This window comes from Microchirus variegatus (genome assembly GCF_963457635.1).
Source record: "Microchirus variegatus genome assembly, chromosome: 2".
Lineage (NCBI taxonomy): Eukaryota > Metazoa > Chordata > Actinopteri > Pleuronectiformes > Soleidae > Microchirus > Microchirus variegatus.
The window spans coordinates 34589519-34607860 of NC_139803.1; the positions used below are offsets into that span (position 1 = coordinate 34589519).

The 18342-nt window shown below is 39.6% G+C and overlaps 3 protein-coding genes across 3 annotated transcripts; 1 reads left to right on the top strand and 2 right to left on the bottom strand.

The window, feature by feature from the left end:
* Positions 1 to 658: 658 nt before the first annotated feature.
* On the top strand, positions 659 to 2509 carry mrpl35 (mitochondrial ribosomal protein L35). Its single transcript, XM_083909961.1, has 4 exons — positions 659 to 706; positions 898 to 1075; positions 2030 to 2174; positions 2265 to 2509. The coding sequence occupies exons 1-4, from the start codon at positions 676 to 678 to the stop codon at positions 2451 to 2453; spliced, it is 543 nt and encodes a 180-aa protein (XP_083766087.1). The 5' UTR covers positions 659 to 675; the 3' UTR covers positions 2454 to 2509.
* Positions 2510 to 2625: 116 nt separating this feature from the next.
* On the bottom strand, positions 2626 to 12683 carry reep1 (receptor accessory protein 1). The gene is made up of 8 exons (XM_083909921.1): positions 12563 to 12683; positions 10556 to 10628; positions 10397 to 10473; positions 10164 to 10284; positions 9649 to 9762; positions 8664 to 8880; positions 6194 to 6447; positions 2626 to 5168 (listed from the first exon to the last, which is right to left on the bottom strand). Exons 1-8 carry the CDS (start codon positions 12592 to 12594, stop codon positions 5097 to 5099), a joined length of 960 nt encoding a protein of 319 aa, XP_083766047.1. The 5' UTR covers positions 12595 to 12683; the 3' UTR covers positions 2626 to 5096.
* Positions 12684 to 13223: 540 nt separating this feature from the next.
* On the bottom strand, positions 13224 to 17732 carry chmp3 (charged multivesicular body protein 3). Its single transcript, XM_083909923.1, has 6 exons — positions 17591 to 17732; positions 16301 to 16361; positions 15919 to 16098; positions 15680 to 15801; positions 15454 to 15568; positions 13224 to 15309 (listed from the first exon to the last, which is right to left on the bottom strand). Exons 1-6 carry the CDS (start codon positions 17633 to 17635, stop codon positions 15170 to 15172), a joined length of 663 nt encoding a protein of 220 aa, XP_083766049.1. The 5' UTR covers positions 17636 to 17732; the 3' UTR covers positions 13224 to 15169.
* Positions 17733 to 18342: the final 610 nt, after the last annotated feature.

Genomic DNA, 18342 nt, shown 5'->3' on the forward strand with positions numbered 1-18342 from the left:
CCAAACAAAACACAAATGCAAATTAAGCACTACTGCAAATCACAAAACATAACAACAAAAACATAAATATATGAAATTCGAACTATAAATAAAAGGCAAAACCAACGATAGTGAATACAGTAAACGGAAAAGTATAATGACGTCATTAGAGGTTAAAAGTATCAATTTAATGGTTTATTTTATTGCTATTAGTTTACATGTGTTGTTACAGGAATCATATTGTTTTTGCCTAATTTCCCTTATATAAATCAAATAAAATGTTGACGTTCCATTCATTGATATACTGTATGCTAATAATCAAAAATCACAGAACTCAGGGATTTGATATATTATTGTCCAAGAAAATAATGACAACATTAAGTACTTTTATGATGATTAAAAAAAAAAACAATTCCATTGAATATTAACCATGAATAGGATTTTTTTTTTTTGGTCTCATTGCTATGCTTTGTATTTTATTATAAAGTTCAAATTTGCTGTGCAACTGTTTTTGTAGAGGTGGTTTACAAATAAAGCTAACGTATAATTATAATACCCATTATGGTTAATATAACCATTCGTTTTTACTCCAGTCCAGTAAGTGGCAGTATTGTCCATCTAAGCCGCCAATCAACCCATTCGTAGAAAAGAAGAGTTTGTTCTTACAGGCCGCCGTACTTAGTTCAACAGGAAAACATGGCCGCCACCCTGGCGAAAAGGTTGCCCTGTGAGTATAAACAATTTTACATGTTAATACTGTTATATTTCACTCTCTAAATAGTTCCTCTGCGTCAGTAAATAATAGGAATTCGGTGTTTTTAATTTACCGAACACGTATGTTGTGCAGGTAAAATGAAGACTTTAGCTGAACTGTATGTGATGCATGTTTCTCACTTGGCGTTGTCCTTCATGTGTCAGCGCTGCTCAGGCCGCTCTCTGCGGCTCTGCGTGCGGGGACACCGCAGCTCCGTCAGCTCTCCAGCCTCCTCCAGCCTCCTCCTCCTCCTCCGTGTCTGTGGAGCTCCGCCGCAGCCGCTGTCCGCGCTCCTCTGCGGGCTGCAGGGTGTTTGACACCGCGGTGCAGCATCCTACAAAGGTAAAGACGTAGCTATAAACATAACAAACCCATTAAATTCACTCAAACAAAAACTATTATCGAACATGAAGAAAGCACAGTCTCTCATTAACTTCAGGCCAAAACGGGTGGTTAAGAGTAAGCAAATCAGACGTTTAAGTAAGAAAGTAAATCTAATTAAAGTGCTGTATTAACAGGCTTTAAAATGAATCCAGCCCCTTTTATTTTTATTATTTACAAGCATTAAAATGTTTAGGAGATAAAACACATTAATTAAAGAAAACAAGTAAGAGTGTGATGGAAATTCTAATATTATAATATAATCACCATAGAACTCCTTGAAAGTTGTCGTAGTCTTCCACTTATTTGGTTTCGGGTCGCCACTTCCGTCAGCTCCTCTGTAGGGGATCCCAAGGTGAAGGTGTTCCCAGGCTAGCTGAGGGATATAATCCCTCCAACGTGTACTGGGTCAGCCCCAAGATCTCCTCCCAGAAGAACCTGTTGGAAACACCTCCTCAGGGAGGCTTCCAGAAGGCATCATAACCCTGATACCCAAACTACCTCCTTGACGTGGAGGAGCTAAATCGAAAAGCTGCGGCTTCTGGCGTTGCCACAACAGACTGCTTCCCTGATCTGCCTTAGATACTAAAGACACTCAATATGGTTGTAGATAAGCAAACAAAATAAAAAACATTATTACTTAGAACTTATTAGTTATAAAACATCTCACGAAAACTGATTAGGCTGTTGTCAAAGTAGGTGGTGATTTATTAATCCATTAATTGTTTTAGCCCTAATCTGAACCCTGATTGTCCTTTCATAATAGTTTTCACCCAGAACAACCCCATTTATTTAACACAGGAAACAGCTTCTCACGGCAGTGTTTTAAACTGTCCTCTATTCTGTTCTGATGTTTGGGATCGTTGGGTGTTTAGAAAAAAAAGAAGACGGCTATGTGTCTCTGTGTTGTTGCAGGGTGTCGGCTCTTGTTCCCTGTCTGACTCTACAGTCGAGCAGGAGTCTGACGTACTACAGCCTGAGGAAGGGAAAAAGGAAATCGGTAAAATCGGTCACGCAGAGGTTCATGAGGCTGCACTGTGGACTTTGGATCAGAAGCAAAGTATGTTTGTATGACTGTTGACCACTATAATCACTGGACTCTTCGATGCAATATTTCAACCATCTGTTTTTTTTGTTTTTTTCCACATAGGCTGGACACAAGAAGAAGCTGTGGAAGAAATCTCCTGCCAGGAGAAATCGCCTGAGGGAGATCGTGTTCTGTAACAAAACGCAGAGCAAGCTTATGAATAAAATGACAACGTCTTTTTGGAAGAGGAGGAACTGGTATCTCAATGATCCGTACCTGAAGTACCACGACCGGGTCAACCTCGAAGTCTAATTTAAGCACAGGCGTCTTGTTTTGTTAGAATATAATGTAATGCTGTAACATACACAATAAAATCAAATGTCTCTGATTTTTCTCTTCTTTTCTTTTTTTACTACAAAATGAAAAGACATACAAGTTCAACATTTAATATACAGTGCTTAACAAATGTATTAGAACACCACCCATAACATGTCAAATTATAGTTACTTACATTCCTGGAAAAGAAAAAATAGTTTTAGTGGTTGAATGATTAATTTCTCAGAGAAGCTCAGTGAGCCAGCTCAAATGTGGCTATAAAATGGTGAATTCAGTTTGTTATTTTTAGTTTTAAACAAGTTGTATTTTCTAATGTTAATGACATGTGGTCTAATAAATTGACTCAGCACTGTATATACTTTTCTTTATGAATTAGAGTTCACATTCTTTATTACCTCGGCATTTCTCCTTTTTAGATGACAAAAAACAACTGGCTACTTCTGTCCTTTCATATACAGTTTTTTAAGTAACCGTCTTTTATTTGGGATACATGTGGCGTTTTCTTTCTTTATTTATCATTTTTTATTCAAGAAAAAAAATGGCATCGTCCACAAATATTTGATCATGAACAGTTTTGGATACATTGTTGTTGTTTTTTTTTACACACATCACTGCCATTGTTAGTTTATATTTCGCAGTCGAGTTTAAATATAAGTCGTATAATGACATTCTGGCCTGCCAGAACAGAACTGCTGAGGAAAACTTAAAGTGTCACTTCATGACTGAAGTCACAGTGGCTTACTTGACAGTAAATAAGACTTTGCCAACTTTGTCATTTCACTCTCTTTCTGTTGAAAATGACAAAAGATGATTTTGTGTAAATGTTTTTGCTAAACAGATTCACACTTAAATTACATAAGAAATTCCATTTTCATACAAATGAACAAACATGCAACGATGAGCTCGCCCGTCTACGCACAAGTACACAAGTCTTATAATGATCTTATATTTCAGTTTTACTTTGCATGAGTTTTAATGGAAGAAAAAAAAAAATCATCTCCCGACACGAGCACGGATACTACAGAAGCTGAAATACAAGTTATGTAAAAGAAAGACGACAGAGTGAACGACGTGTAAACAGAACGGCTGTACCTGAGAAGCTCTTGTTTCAAACTTCAACGCACCGGAAATGACACGGATACAGCGCTGGGAAAGTCGACTGCATGAATCCATTTAAAACAGACACAGTTATAGCTTGTGTCAAAGGTGGCGTCGTGGGCTCAGTGTAATTAAGTACAAGATGAAAACAGAATCATAGAACGTAATATTGTAAACCTGCTGCAGCCAGAGTCTCTCTCTCTCTAGTGAGGATCATTGGGTTTAGTGTCGCTCAGTTAACAGAACACTACACAGTGATTGCAACCATAGAAATAAAAACAATAATAACCATAATTACATAGATTACATAAAGTGAATATCGATTCTATTTATTTTATGCTACAGCATTAAGGGAGAGGATCCTATTTTACTTTAAAAACACATGACAAGGTGTTTGTTTTAAAGAAACTAACCCGAAGATTGTCAAAAAACATTTGGCGTCACTCAGAAAACATCTCTTTCTTTTATATGTGAAATTTATGGATATTAAATCTGCCTTAAATCACTTCCTGAGCCCTCACTTCAGGATAAATATAGTCAATCCGGACACTTCTGTGTAGTTTTTACCATTTTGCTTTTTTAATGTCACTATTTTTCTGATACCTTTTATGTTGCTGTGCCTTTACATCTGTAAAGCACTTTGGTTCTCGAGAAATAAAGATGACTTATCTTATGTAAATACCTATAACACAAATGTTTATTCACCACAAAGGAACTAACTAATAATAATAATAATAATAATAATAATAATAATGCTGAAATTGCTAATGATAATCATCCACTTAAATATGATAACTTTTTTGTAGTATTGAGGGCAGTAATTTATATTTCTAAACATAGTGCAAACATGATTGTTTTGACGAGAACGAGGACATGAAGTCTTTTTCTGTAAGGCTTTAAAATTGAGGTAAATAACAGCAACTGCTGCCTGACCGACTTTTCACAAAGTAAATTGTTGTCGTTTGGAGGAATCTCCAGAAACAGCGAGAGTAGAACATAACTGAAAGTTAAAAAAAAAAGAAAAAAAGAAAAAAAGATGACTTGATCCTTGGCTTGTAACACATTCTGTGGGGTGTGACCATGTGATTCTCTAACACCAGCTGCAGGACTCAGTGACAGCACATTCTGTGGACTAACAATGACCGGGGGGGAGACACATGCAGTTGTCCGTCCCAAACCTGATATATATATATATAAAAAATGATCAAATCAGAGAAACGACGTTCACTCAAACTGTACATAAATACATATTCAGGAAGCCACAAACTTAAAGTGTCTATCAGCATGGAGCTCATTCACTCACGTTTCCCTACTGGGTCTCACAAAAACCTCTATCATGAGCCACGCGCTATACACTTTACTATAGAGAGAGAGAGAAGGGGCATCGTAGGTCACTTTGGTAATACCTTATTCCAAAGCAGGGCTGCTTCAGTCATGTAGCTTTTGGCCATTCAGTATTTTTCTCTTTTTTTTTTTTTACTTCTTGCAGCAAAGGCAGCTGGATTATGTTTGAGGACAGTTTCACATGGCTTCATTGTTCGAAGAGAGAGCGCTCCTGGATCTCGTGAGAGGCCTTAAGACTCTAAGAGGAGGCTGGAAGGGAAAGGGGAGGAGGAGGAAAGCAGAGAGAGAGAGAGAGAGGTGGTGTTTAGTCAGCTTATAATAATGCACACACATTATTATTCTGGAATTCATTTCAAAATAAAGGCATTGTTTTCAGAGAGACAAGGGGGATGGATATCACTGAAGAGGGAAACTAAACTTAACAACGCAGTGTAAAAAGGGTTAATTTAAATTATGGAACAGTCTAAGAGATGAATTAAAGCAGAGTTAAACACATAAATCAGTTAGAGAATATACAACATAGACATTTTAAATACACATAAAGATGAAGAACAGCAGTTTAATCCAGGACAGTAATGGAAACGGTCGTGTTACATTAAGAACTCTGTATAAAACACTGTAAATATGTAAATATTTGGTGATGGGGATAAAGTCATTTATACATGTAGTTGTGTGTAATAGGAATGAGGGTAGATGCATGTAAATGTATACTTCTGCCAACTCCTTTTCGGGTCCGTCTACCCCAAACCAACTATACATGTCCACACATGTCTCAATACTTTCTGATTTCCAAAGCATGGCTGTGTAGTGCTCAGCCTCAGGCCACAAAGGATGTATTAATATTCACGTGCAGCGCTGAGTAGAAGCTTTGTTGCTTTAATGTCTGTCACACTGACATAAGGGACTTATATCTGGATGCAGTGCTCAAGCGTGTGTTGAATTGACGTGGAAAACCAGCCGTGTTTTGGACACCTTTCCCCCATGCCACACTCGCAAAAGACAAAGTGAGTCGTTTCAAAAAAAAATCACACACAAAAACACAAAATTCCACCACAGTTAGTGCACGATTCAGCTTCTTCAGTGCAGAAAAACCTCTGTGAGCAGCACACGGGACTCTCCACATTTGCATGAGTGCAGCTGATCCACGGTGATGTATTTAGCCACACAGGCGTGAGAATGAAAGAATCAGTGCGTCACTCTCAAGGGGAGGGGGGGGGGGGGCAGTTAGAATCAGGCAGCAGCTGTGCAGCCACTCTGAAGAGGGCGGTGTGTACCTCAGGAGCTTTCCTCTTAATCAGCCTGAGCTGTGGAGAGCTCATGGCGGCCCGCCCCTCTTTCCCCACCCCCTCAGACCGCTCCGTCACCGGTGGAGTGGGAGGTGGTGGAGAGGGTGTGGACGCCGGTGTCAGATAGGGCGTAATTGGTGCCGACTCGGACTCGGAGGGTGAAACGGTCTGGGACAGCGACTCCTTGGAGTCCCACTGGTCTAACCCCAACACCTCAAACTCAGCTATGTCAAAATCCTGTCCTGCACCATGAGAAAAAAGGGGTCGGTGGAAGGGATGAGCAGCTTGCACAATTAATCCTGACTCTGATCATCAGCCAAATGCATTTTTTATGTGTAATTGATTTTGGTCAATGAATTAGGAAAGTTTAAAGCACGACCACAGAGCACCATAGGCAGAAACAATTGTTTTTGTGTTAGCACAAACAAAGCACGACAAAGCTGCTCTCATGGCTCCCTGTTCTGTGCAGAATTATGTGACATTTTTTATATGTAATGCAAAGCAACAGCACAAAGCCAACACATAATATATGTTAAAAAGCAGATTATTTGTTTAAATATTGCATCTTTTTTATTCTATCTTATGGAGAATATGATGATTTCTGTGACATAATAGAGACCCATTAGTGTCACAACATGATTAAAAAAAAAATCAATGAGCAGCATTCCTTCACTGTGATAAAACTGGACCCATTTTAAAGCTGACGCTGTGACACCAGCTGTCAATCACACTCATTCGTGCTGTGCTTTATTGTCTCTTTTCCTCTAAATGGGAAGCAAGTTTACAACACTGACATTAACTCCTCCAGAAAATGTTAATTGAAATCAAGTGAGAATTTCATTTTTTCAGACAGTTATGTTTTTACAACCTGCAGAGTCGCCCCCTGGTGGCTAGTCAATATATTCTTCAAAGATTCAAGGTGTCTTTATTATTCCCCCGAGGATCAATTTGGTTTCGAGGCATTTAGAGTCTCATTTAAACATCAAATACCACAACATAACATGAAGAGAGATACAACAGCACTTCCTGATTAGCTTCAACTGGCAAACCAGAAGACTAGATCCACGATTATAGATCAACACTGTATGAATTTCATAGACTTAAACAATCCATTCCGGTTTCCTCAAGTCAGACAGGAAGTGACCGTATTGAATAGCCACCATTTCTCACTTTATTTAACATTAGTAAACACTTAATAGTCTGAACCACTAGTTTCAGGTCTTCAACAATAGCACACAATGTCAATTTTCAAAATAATGTTCCCATTCAGAGGAAAACAGACCATAAGGCACAGCACATATGAGTGGATTGGATCACAGTGTGATTGACAGGTGAACTCGTCCAATAATAATGGAGCCTGGCTGCAGGTAACTCCTCTGAACGTCAACATGAGTCCAGCAGCCAACTCCTGATTCTGGAGGCTTCTAAAGGGGGAGGGTGTCATGAATCATGTTTCAGCCAGTTGCCACTTGATTAATCTACATCTGAAAATAGTCCCCCAGCAAATGCACACATGCACCTATTTTACCTATTTGTGTTACCTTTTTATAGTATTATTGTCGATATTTTTCTATATTGTACATCCACAGATGGGAAAATAAAACTGGTCTAATACAGGTCTATCTTATCTTTAAGTGTGCAACACTTAATACTACTTTAAATACACAGATATATCTCTAGTTTAATCTACTATGGAGTAATTTTCACCATCTATCCGAGACAAACAACAACTGTGTCCACGTGATGTTAAAGGAGGAACAAGTCCCCGCAGCAACATGTGAGCTTTATCACAGGATGGGTTAGTTAAGTCTGGCAGCGCCGCGAGGCCTCGCCGTCGTCTCCAAACAGGAAAGCAGGGGGATAAAGGTTGGGAGGCCACGCAGGGACGAAGAGGTACTGAACAATATATGTCATGATGAACAGGAAGACAAAGATATGCGTGATAATCTGGTCCGACCCAGAGCAAACAGAGCCTGCTCTTACAAGATAGTGACACTGCGCTGAATGGTCAAATCATTTTAAATCAACTTAATATGAGGGATGGAAACATGGAAACAAAAGTCTTTAAAGTGACTTTAATGAAGGAGCAGCTTAGATGTGTGTTTGAAAAGCAGCCATCACTGTGCTTTGAGAGATGAATAACACCAATGGCACTGTGAGTCATTTATTTTTTTTGGCCTTGTTAAGTGTGTTCATAATGTTTCTGTACGTCAAAAATTCAAATTGACCTTTTAAAAATACACATGTAATGATGTGTTTCGGCCTTAAGCTATCATCAGGGGAGACAAAACAGATCTTATGGAACAATAATCCATCTCATTGTGGTGTTCCACTATTAAATCAGATGATAAACGCAATAAAACATGGCTTTCAGAGATGCCTTAGGTTCATCAGTCATGTACCAAACAACTCTAGTCTTATCCATGCTCTTGTGATGAGAGCAGCTCACTCTCCTTACCTTTGCTGTAGCTTTCTGACTTGCTACGCATCATAGATCTGGTTCGATGTTGTCCTCCTCCTCCTCCTCCTCCTCCTCCTCCTGCTGCTGCTGCTGCTGCTGCTGCTGCTGCTGTGGGCTGTGTCGTGCCAGAGCCGCTGTTATCCGTGTCAGACTGGAAGGAAGACAGATCCTGCATGCTGAAACTCCTCAGTCTGTCTGAAAGGACTCCTTGGCCCTTAGACACGGACAAAAAGACAACAACACATCTTTATTTAAATGTCAACATCAACAGATTGTATAGAAAGTAAACCGAATTACAGGCTTGAAACTCTTGTTATGCGTCTTTTCCACAACATGGTCCCCGGGGCGACATGGCTCGCCTCGGCACGGCATGGCTATAGTGCTTTTCCATTAGCGATAGTACCTGGTACTTTTTTTTAGCACCTGCTCTGGTGAGATTCCAAGAGAGCTGAGCCGAAAGTATGCGTGACGTCGTCAGACTGCCGGCCACTGATTGGTCAGTGAGTGTCGTCACTGGAAGAGGCATGAGCACGACATCTGACTCGGGAATCAAACCGAACAATGCTGAACTGTAGATGAGTTAAAAGCCTGAAAGCATGCATTAATCTCTAACATTTAGCACGGAAATCTCAATATTTAATTTAAGTATGGTGTATTTAGTGACAGCACTGCTGAAAGCCTGCGATCGCGAGCGAAGTAGTGAACGAATCTTAATTAATTAACTGATTCTAATGATTCAGTACATCGAAAACAACTGCTTTACAAGTCACTAGTTTGTGCGTGTCGCGTATAAAACTAAATCACAGCAGTTTCACGCAGCCGTGCTGTGATGACTTCCCCCACGTTGAGCGCAGTAAAGGAAAACCAGCCAAAACACAAAGAGTCGAGCCGTGCCGAGGCGGGACCGTGTAGTGGAAAAGCGGCATTATTTACGAAGATAAAGCCCCAGGTGACTGAAACAAATGTCCAGAGTGTGCGGTACCTTCGACGCCGCCATGACTGCAGCTGTGGCGGCAACATTCAGCCCTCTTCTCCCATAGTGAACCAGCGTATCGTAGCTTTTGTCCTTGGCTTGACAGATGTAGTCATCAATGTCCTGAAACAAAGGAAGCAAAAAATCACGGTGAGCGTATTATCTCTCACTGTGTTATTCGCGTGACGCCGTGTTGACAAATGCATTTTGAATTGATTGATTGCATTATATCCTTTTTTTTTCAGGAATAATGTGTTGTTTAAGAAGGAGCAGGAAGACAACTGTGACCTAACCGAAGATAACTCCACTCCCTTGTCAAACATACACTTTTTTTAAAAAAAACAGCTTGAGTGCAAAAGTGAATCGGCACAACAGCACTGTTGTTCCCTGTTTCCTAGACTGTAGCAAAGCAAAAAAAAATTTAATTAGTCACAAAAAGCCATGCAGACTTAACTTCGCTCAGACTGAATATTTCCCCCTTAAGCATTTCCTTGATTTACGACAACAAAGGGAAGGGGTTTCACCTTTTCTTTTGAGGAAAGTGTGGGATGAACAAACTTCCTGTATAGCACACTGGAGCCTTTCGTGTACGGGGACAACAGCCACACCACAAAAGCTATCTTCAGCTCATAGTAGAAAGGAAGCCTGCAACAGACACACAACAGACCGGCAGCTCAACTTTAATGCCATGTTACAATGTTTAACATGTCTTAAAACCATAAAAGTCAGCAGGATAACTGTGTTAAAGGTCGCTTACCAACAAAGAAACATGTCTGTAAACACTTCCACGGTTGTGAAGAGGGCAAATATTATCCAGTACATCATCCATTTCACCTGCGACAGTGGAAGATTTGTTAACACAAGACGACACCTTTATCACATTTAGAGAAGAAAAAAAAAACATGTATATACTCACATATTCTTTCACATCTTTCGATTTCACAGCTTTATACGACGAGTAAGCAGGATATAGTGTACCAAACACGAGTCTGGGAGACAAAACCATAACCATCAGGTTAAAATGAGCTGAAAGACATCCATCCATTCTATCCATAGTTTATTTTATACACATACACATTTTATATATAATCCACATATGACACGACAAAACAGGCCGACAGGTGAGATCCAGGTAAATGCACAGCCAGAGGCGCTGCTTGTGAACAGGTAAGGCAGGCAACTGCTTGGGGCCCCGAGCCGATAGGGGGCCCCCGACACTCGGAGCCCGAGGGCTGTTTTTTACTGAAATGTGCAGTGACCAGCCGCCTCCCCGTCCCCCTTAAAAAACAATTTGCAATGACATCTCAGTAGGAAACCTCCCTAAAGGGGCCCCACCTCACTTTAACCTGTGTGAAGTTGTCATTCTGCAAGTTGGAAAATGAAGAGGATTATTTGCAGTGTAATGCATATCTTTTTTACTCAGTTTATATATGTGTTTTTTTTACAGTATTTTATTGTTCTATATATTTATATTGTTTTATAGTGTGAGTTATTTACGTTAAGTTTATATAGTTTTTTAAAAGCTATTTACAGCATTTATATTTTCACATACTTTTTAATTACGGTTTTTCCATGTTATTTCATTCATTTTGAAAAAAATATATATTTTGAAGTCATACATTTTTCATTGATGTCAGATTATTCATAACAAAATGGTGATGAACACTGGTTGGAAGGAAGGGCCCCCTGGGAATTTTTGCCTAGGGCCCCTACAGACTGTAGAATCGCCTCTGTGCACAGCAGCTTTTTTTCCCCCTTAAACAATTGAAACTAACTGAATTGAACCAACACGACTTCGCATGTGCACATTTCTATTCCTGTGTTGACAGACACCTGTGTCTTCGCAGACACAGCCCAGCACCCTGTTGAAGTGGCACAGGCCGGAGCAACAGCTGAGAGTGTGACCTGATCATGTTACAGAAGCCACATCATGTTGCACATGCAGCTCAGGCCTGACCAGCTCATCCTGCTCACTCAAAGAGTTTTTAAAAAAAGGCACTTAAAATAAACCCTTATCAGCTGCGAGCCACCCTTATCTTAAGAGACTGCACATACTATTAAACTATATATATATATATTTAAAAAAAAACGTGTTAAATCATCAGGAGCTCAGAAAGGATACGATTTATGTAACAAGATCCTGTCATCTAAATTTATTTGCCTCACTATTTTGAGGTTGGGCCTGCTGCTGGTCCACTCCAGCCTGATGGCGCTGATTCATACTTTGTGGAGGGTTAAAAATAGCAGTCACCTACTCTTGATTAGTGCGGTGTTATTGTTCAAATTGCATTTCGATTTCGGATGTGCATTCATTCGCGCATTATTACATGAATAAGTGCTGCTTTGTAACCCGAGTATAGGCTGACCCATCCCTATTGTTTTTGGTCCCTTTTCAATGTGGGACATCAACAGCCCGCTCCTGCCGACACTTCACTGACATTTAAGCCTCTCTGAAAAGACACAACAACCGCCTCTGATTTCTGGAGCTGACTCATATGAGTATCACCTCACGCGTGATCGTGGATTTTTTTCAGCCACAAAAAACACGTCAGCTCTTTGTCTGTCAAAGCCACTTGATAAACACACACACAGAGTAAAAGCTGCACAGGCCCAGCTCAGCGCTCCCTGCTTTGTAAATATGGCAAAGTACAATCCCGAGGAATCCACACAGTGTTGTGGAAGTCAAAGATTAATAAGACAAATCTGAGGCTGACGCCCGCGTCTTCTGCGTCTTCTGCTTACACATTACACCAAACCAAGGGAGGGGGGCTCGTAAAAAGCGCACAGCTTGTTGTGCCGAGCGCGTCGAACACCTGCATCGACCACCATTGTTCCACTCTGACACCGAACACATGCACATACATGATCATAACAACAACAACAACAGTAATAATGACGATAATAACAAAAGAATACGACTTACACCACAAGTCTAGAGATTATCCAGGAGACCATTGCGCTGGAGAGGCGACCGACAGGACGCGCTGTCTGCGGGGAGGAGTTTCCTCCAGATGACAGGAGCAGGAGCGTCCAGGCGACGGCTGCGTCCGGACGCAACAGCAACAGCAGGCAAAAACAGCAACGTGATGAGCGGAGCACTACGCGCTGTCACCTATAGATGGCAGTGTTGCACTGCTCTTCAAGTCTAGTTTACAACACCTCATGTTTATTCCTTGTTTATTCTGGAAACTATAATATAATTTTTTTTTTTTGAAATTGTTAATATCTTTGTATTGTATGTATTGTACATGCATGTTTATTATTTATTATCTTTGCTGTCTTTGCTGCTGTGACAATGTAAATCCCCCCCCCCTGCCAAATAAAGGACTATCTTTATCTTCATAATAAATATTGGGTCATAAAAACCCAGAGATGACAAAAAGATGAAATTTTAAAAAACTGTATTAGGACAAATGAACAACCATGCCTGTATCAAATATAACAACAAAGTAGACTGAAGTGCAAAAGTTACTGTGACAGGTGAGCAAAATTAAAAGACGCGAGGCGAGATTTGCTTCAATGAACCAACTCAACCCACAGCCTTATGTGCCACAAAAACAAATTAAAAACATTTTATTATGTATGAATGAATGAATGGATGAATGAATGATAAGGCAGTCTCAAGCAAAACCTTTAAAAATAGCAGGCAGAGACACATTTAATCCACTTCATGCACCATTATAGTTAGTTTTAGTTTTGGAAACACACAATTTAGTTTCAGTTAGTTATCGGTTTTTTTTTGGTTTTTTTTTAAACTAACGAAATATGTACATGTGGAGCAAGGAGCCCTGGAAGCTATTTTGATTATTATTAAAAAGGTTTTACTTAAATCTGTCATCTGCAGATTTGGTGACATATAATGTAGTGCAGGACTGCCTTACGTGGCATTGTTTATCTTTAAAATAATAGTCATTGTGTCATTGTTCTTTAAAAAGTCGATTTTTAATGTTGTAACCCAGTTAACATTGAGCAAGACTTTAAAATAAACACAACATTTACATGATGAATTCAAGTCATCTGCTCAGATAAGTCTCTCATTTGGGAAAACTTCTGAATTTAAATGTCCAGGCTTGGCATTATAAATTCTCAGCCTTTGGTCAGCTCTACCTGTGCACACCAGGCACAATAACAACAGCACCTTCTCTGTGCCAGCCTCTGGCCTACATACCAAAGCATGAAAACAGGGGCAAGATTTTGTTACAGAACAACAAAAGCTGCTGAGGCAGGGTTGGCGAGTGGAAATCAAATCCTTTTGTCAAATGCAAAGAACGGGGAATGGCTTGAAAAATAAGGGTTTCCTGAAGTTTGCTTGTTTGGGCAAATTATGTGATTTACATTGATGCTCCTTCTTTTAGAAAATACAATAAAACCCGACTACACAGTGTTGCATTTAAACCACTAGCTTAGGACTGTTTGATTTGACCCACACCTCATTTTATTGTTTATTATTTTCCATGGTTCTTGTAGTCAACAGTTGTACTCCTTTTGAATTAAGAGCTGCTGAGCAAACGGTTTAATCTACCTGACTGATGTCATTAGATTGTCAGTGCGGTGCAGTTTCTGATCTGCTGACTGGGCTGTTCCCATTTCCCAAAAAGCTCATTCCTGATGAGCAAATATTTATGCAATGACAAAATGTGGAGCGAGTTAGTGCGGTCAATACTGAGAGCAGAAACCAGCGTTCTTCTTGGCAAATTCTTTTCTTAAAAGTTTATTCTGTTATTTGTATCTCCCCACCATGTTCACATTAAAAAAAAAAGTATACACACGACGCTTCCATGATACATTCCCTTCGGCACTAAGTCTTAATTTCCTCTGCATGAGCATCTTCCCACTGAGAAGGAACTCAATAATGACACAACACTTTTAACAAGCTAAGAATGGGTTATGGTAGTACGTGTGCAGTTTTCTGATGAGTGTATTTCCTGTGTCTGACCAAATACAGAAAAGACACATTTTGACTGTACAGAAAATAAACAATCAAAAGATATATCCACCGATCTCCATTAGTGTTTCAAATTATACAGACAAAGCACTGGTAAACCCAAACATATTCTGGGATTTAAACTACTGCTGAATAATAATTTACTCTGATGTGACTCGTGCGGCGTGTGAATACCAAGAGCAGCTTTTCAATTATTTGTTTGGATCATTATTACCCAAGTATCTTTACGTCTACCATTCCACAATTAAGGACAGGAGAAGAATATGATGAAGCACTGTAGGCACAGCAGGCTTTTCCTACTTTACATTATATACACTTTCTTAAACCTTCCATTTGACTTTGGGTAGTAAAGACTTAACAAAGGATCACACCCTGATGATGAAAGAAAAAAGCAAAAACATCCTTTCCTCTGGCTTAGAAGACCAAATGAGATTTTTAAAAAACAAACTTTCAAAGATGAAAGTTAATCCAAAATGATACGATGAAATAAGCGTAATCTCAGCCCTGTAAACCCTGCACCGAAATTCTAACTGCGTCCTTTATGGAGTGACCAATCTGACATTAATACAGCAGTCACAGATCACCTTAGCTCCTCAGAGCTGCCAGTCTGGATTGCATCTCTTCAATGTCCTCCTCTGATTCCTCATCTGAGGCAGCCGTGGCTCCTGCAGGCTCCACTTCAGGCAGGGCATCGTTGACTTTGCTTGGTGCTTTGCCAAGAGCACCTGACAAAGCAGACAGTCAAGACACAGCATTACTAATTCATAGCATCATGTAAGCTGCGGTTCAGATTCAAACACTTAAATGATTTAGATACCAAAACCTTCTTTTTAAAACAAAGAAGCGATGATCCTGAACAAATCTTTTACCTGCTGTGATCTCAAAGAGGATCTTGTCAACTTCTGCCTCTGCTGCTTCCTCCATCTCTTCTCCGTCTTCCATGCTCTCAAACGTGTCTTCCAGCATTTCTTCAATGATGCCAGCCTGAAATACGAATAGGCATATATGGTGCCGTGGTTTAATAAGTTTCCCCGGCATATTGTTTTTCAGCTGTGGAGTTACATTTCTTGAAGTAATTGAAGTGTGAATACTGACCTTCATCATCTCCTTTGACAGCTCCCTCATGGTGGCCTGGATTTCAGGGACTTTGACAAGGTTCTGCATGGCTTTCATGACCTCTGTGCTCTTCTCCAGAGCCCCAGCTACACGAAGTACAGCTAGAAATGCACAAGTACGTCTCCATCACTGACATGCAAACACATTTCCTTCATTGCTGATGACATTTAAATATGCTCCTGTCTAATTTCTTGGCTACTATACTCTCCAAAGCTCACCAAGCTGATTCCTCATACTGAGGAGCACAGAGTTCATGTGTGCTTTGGAAGCGTAGAGTTTTGTGATGGCTCGTTTTGACTGAATCATCTCCTTGGCAAGGATAATACACACGTCCTTCTGGCCCTTTTTAGCTGCATCTTTGATGGATCGTTTAACTTTTTCCTCTTCCCTTTGAATATCTGAAACAAAGAGGGTTGCCGTTATCAACAATACAGAGGTTTTTATATATGCTTAAGGAAGTCACTACCTCTAAGTGTAATACCGTTCTTCTAGAAGTAAAATAAAATAATTCAGCAGCAACTTCAAATAGGTAATTGACACTGTTTTTATCTATGTTTAGTTGTTTTGTGGTGTGGTCTGATGCTGATGACAGTATCTTACCTCGAATCTGTCTGTCAATCACTCTCGTTTCCTTCCTGATTTTCTGAGTCCACTCTTGGACCTGCAATGACACACCGTGTTATTCAAGTATTGTGTTGATGCGACCTTACCAGTGAAAGTGTGTACTGTCCACCTCGATATTATATTTTATATATATATATATATATGTATATATATATATATACATATATATATATTATATTTATAAATATCTAATAAACAAATCACATGGCTGGCAACAACTCAATGCATTTACACATGTAACCATGGTCAGGATTAAGAGCTGAAGTTCAACCTGAGAATCAGAATGGAACGGTGGGACTTTTTCTGCTCAAATCACACAACTTTAGCCCTGTGCAAAACTAACATTGAATTATTTTGAAGATTTTAAATAGTGTTACTTTCCTTATTACACATGTTGGGTGGGTGGGGGATTTTCAGTGGATGTGTCGACGACTACCCAAAATATTGACTTTGATGCACTATTGGGATCAATAATCTATTAAGTCATCAAAGACAAGAACTTAATACACATCAAAGAAGACTCCATCCACCCATTTGTTATATGGCAAATAACACAACAGTAACATGGAGAAATCAAACTGACATTTAAATGGTTAAAATCCCCCAAATGACTAAATGTTTGGCAGTTTTAAGCAGCGCAGAAGTTGTTTCAGAAAATAATATTAACCAGTAATGTTTTTATGATAGTTTATGAAGTGTTTATTTTTGTCAATGGCTTAAAAATATGATAAATATGTTTTTATTCATTAATATGTTGCAAAAAAAGTTGTTGCATGTGCACAAACAGCCAAAAAGATGGCCACATCAAGAGGACAAATTTGTTCAAAATTGACACAAATTTCCATAAATAATGATGCATGAGAGTTACAGGAGGGGGCCACAGAAACAGAAGACCACACAGGGTGCCACACCTGTAGTAAAAGTATAGTATGTACCTAATAAAGTGGCCGGTGAGTCAGCGTGAGCGAACAAAATCAGGGTTTGTTTACACTGTGTATGCTAGCGTGCATGCTAACTAGCTAGCCCCCCGGTGAACACACTAAAGTACGATCTACTAATCGGTTTATAAGGCGTAGTGACGAACGTGACACGTTACACGCGGCAGTGTTAGTATAACGACGAGTCTACTGCTTGTTGTATCGAGCTAAACGATTCGTAAAAAACAGCAACAGCTATGCTAACGTTAGCAAGGTTAGCTAAAAGCACCTGTGTTTTCTTTGCTGCGGACGAAGGTGACACGCTCGTCAGCGGTCTGTCGATACTTACCAGGTCTTTTGGTGGTTTATCGTGTGATCTGCCGAACAGCCCCATCCTGACTATGGAGTTAAATGACGAGATGACCGACCTGGCTGGAACTAGCTGGTTAGCTCTGTTCGTCCAACTACTAGTACTTCCTGTTTCTGCTGTCAAGCCCTGAACTTCAGTCCGCGTACCAACATGCAGGATCAGCCAGTAACCTCGTATCCTCAGCAAGGAAGCAAGTGTTTAAGTGAGGAGGAAAACTAAATACATCCAAGGGCCAGGAGTGCAAAGTTCTCCTCCATTCTCATCCTCATTCCTTAATCCTTCCTACTTTTTGATTGGTGCACATCTTCTAATAATATGTAATTTTTTTAAATGCATATTGTAAAAAAAAAAGTGTGACAGGTTCTCAATGTTTTTTTCATGTATTGTTTTATTGTTTAAATAAATGATCACACCAACGCACACCTTGTGCTAATTGAAACCCGTTCAAATCACTATTTTTGAGGCATGTTACAAAAACTGTTTGATATTAAAAGAAAGAAAATATAAAACTTCTACAATGTTTATAGCTTCATTTTTATGAGCACACTGGGTATTTTATGAAATGTGACATTGCAAAAAAATAAAATAATAATCCAGGTTGCATAAAATATTTTGAAAATAATTAATCTACCGTTTTATCCTATTCTATCCTAGCAATGCTGGTGCCCTTCACGGTTCTAAATGGAATTAGCCATATAGCTTAAACCTTAAAGGAAAATGTGACGTCATTC

What these genes read in the sequence shown, in the direction of transcription:
- mrpl35 (XM_083909961.1), top strand. Translation starts at nt 676, where the DNA reads ATGGCCGCCACCCTGGCGAAAAGGTTGCCCT. An exon ending in CCTGGCGAAAAGGTTGCCCT is followed by an intron (nt 707 to 897) that starts GTGAGTATAAAC and finishes TTCATGTGTCAG; the next exon opens with CGCTGCTCAGGCCGCTCTCT. An exon ending in GACTTTGGATCAGAAGCAAA is followed by an intron (nt 2,175 to 2,264) that starts GTATGTTTGTAT and finishes TTTTCCACATAG; the next exon opens with GCTGGACACAAGAAGAAGCT.
- reep1 (XM_083909921.1), bottom strand. Translation starts at nt 12,594, where the DNA reads ATGGTCTCCTGGATAATCTCTAGACTTGTGGT. An exon ending in ATAATCTCTAGACTTGTGGT is followed by an intron (nt 10,629 to 12,562) that starts GTAAGTCGTATT and finishes TTTGTCTCCCAG; the next exon opens with ACTCGTGTTTGGTACACTAT. An exon ending in TTAAGAGGAAAGCTCCTGAG is followed by an intron (nt 5,169 to 6,193) that starts GTACACACCGCC and finishes TTTCCCTTCCAG; the next exon opens with CCTCCTCTTAGAGTCTTAAG.
- chmp3 (XM_083909923.1), bottom strand. Translation starts at nt 17,635, where the DNA reads ATGGGGCTGTTCGGCAGATCACACGATAAACCACCAAAAGACCTG. An exon ending in CAGTATGAGGAATCAGCTTG is followed by an intron (nt 15,802 to 15,918) that starts GTGAGCTTTGGA and finishes GTGCATTTCTAG; the next exon opens with CTGTACTTCGTGTAGCTGGG. An exon ending in CCTCTTTGAGATCACAGCAG is followed by an intron (nt 15,310 to 15,453) that starts GTAAAAGATTTG and finishes CTGCTTTGTCAG; the next exon opens with GTGCTCTTGGCAAAGCACCA.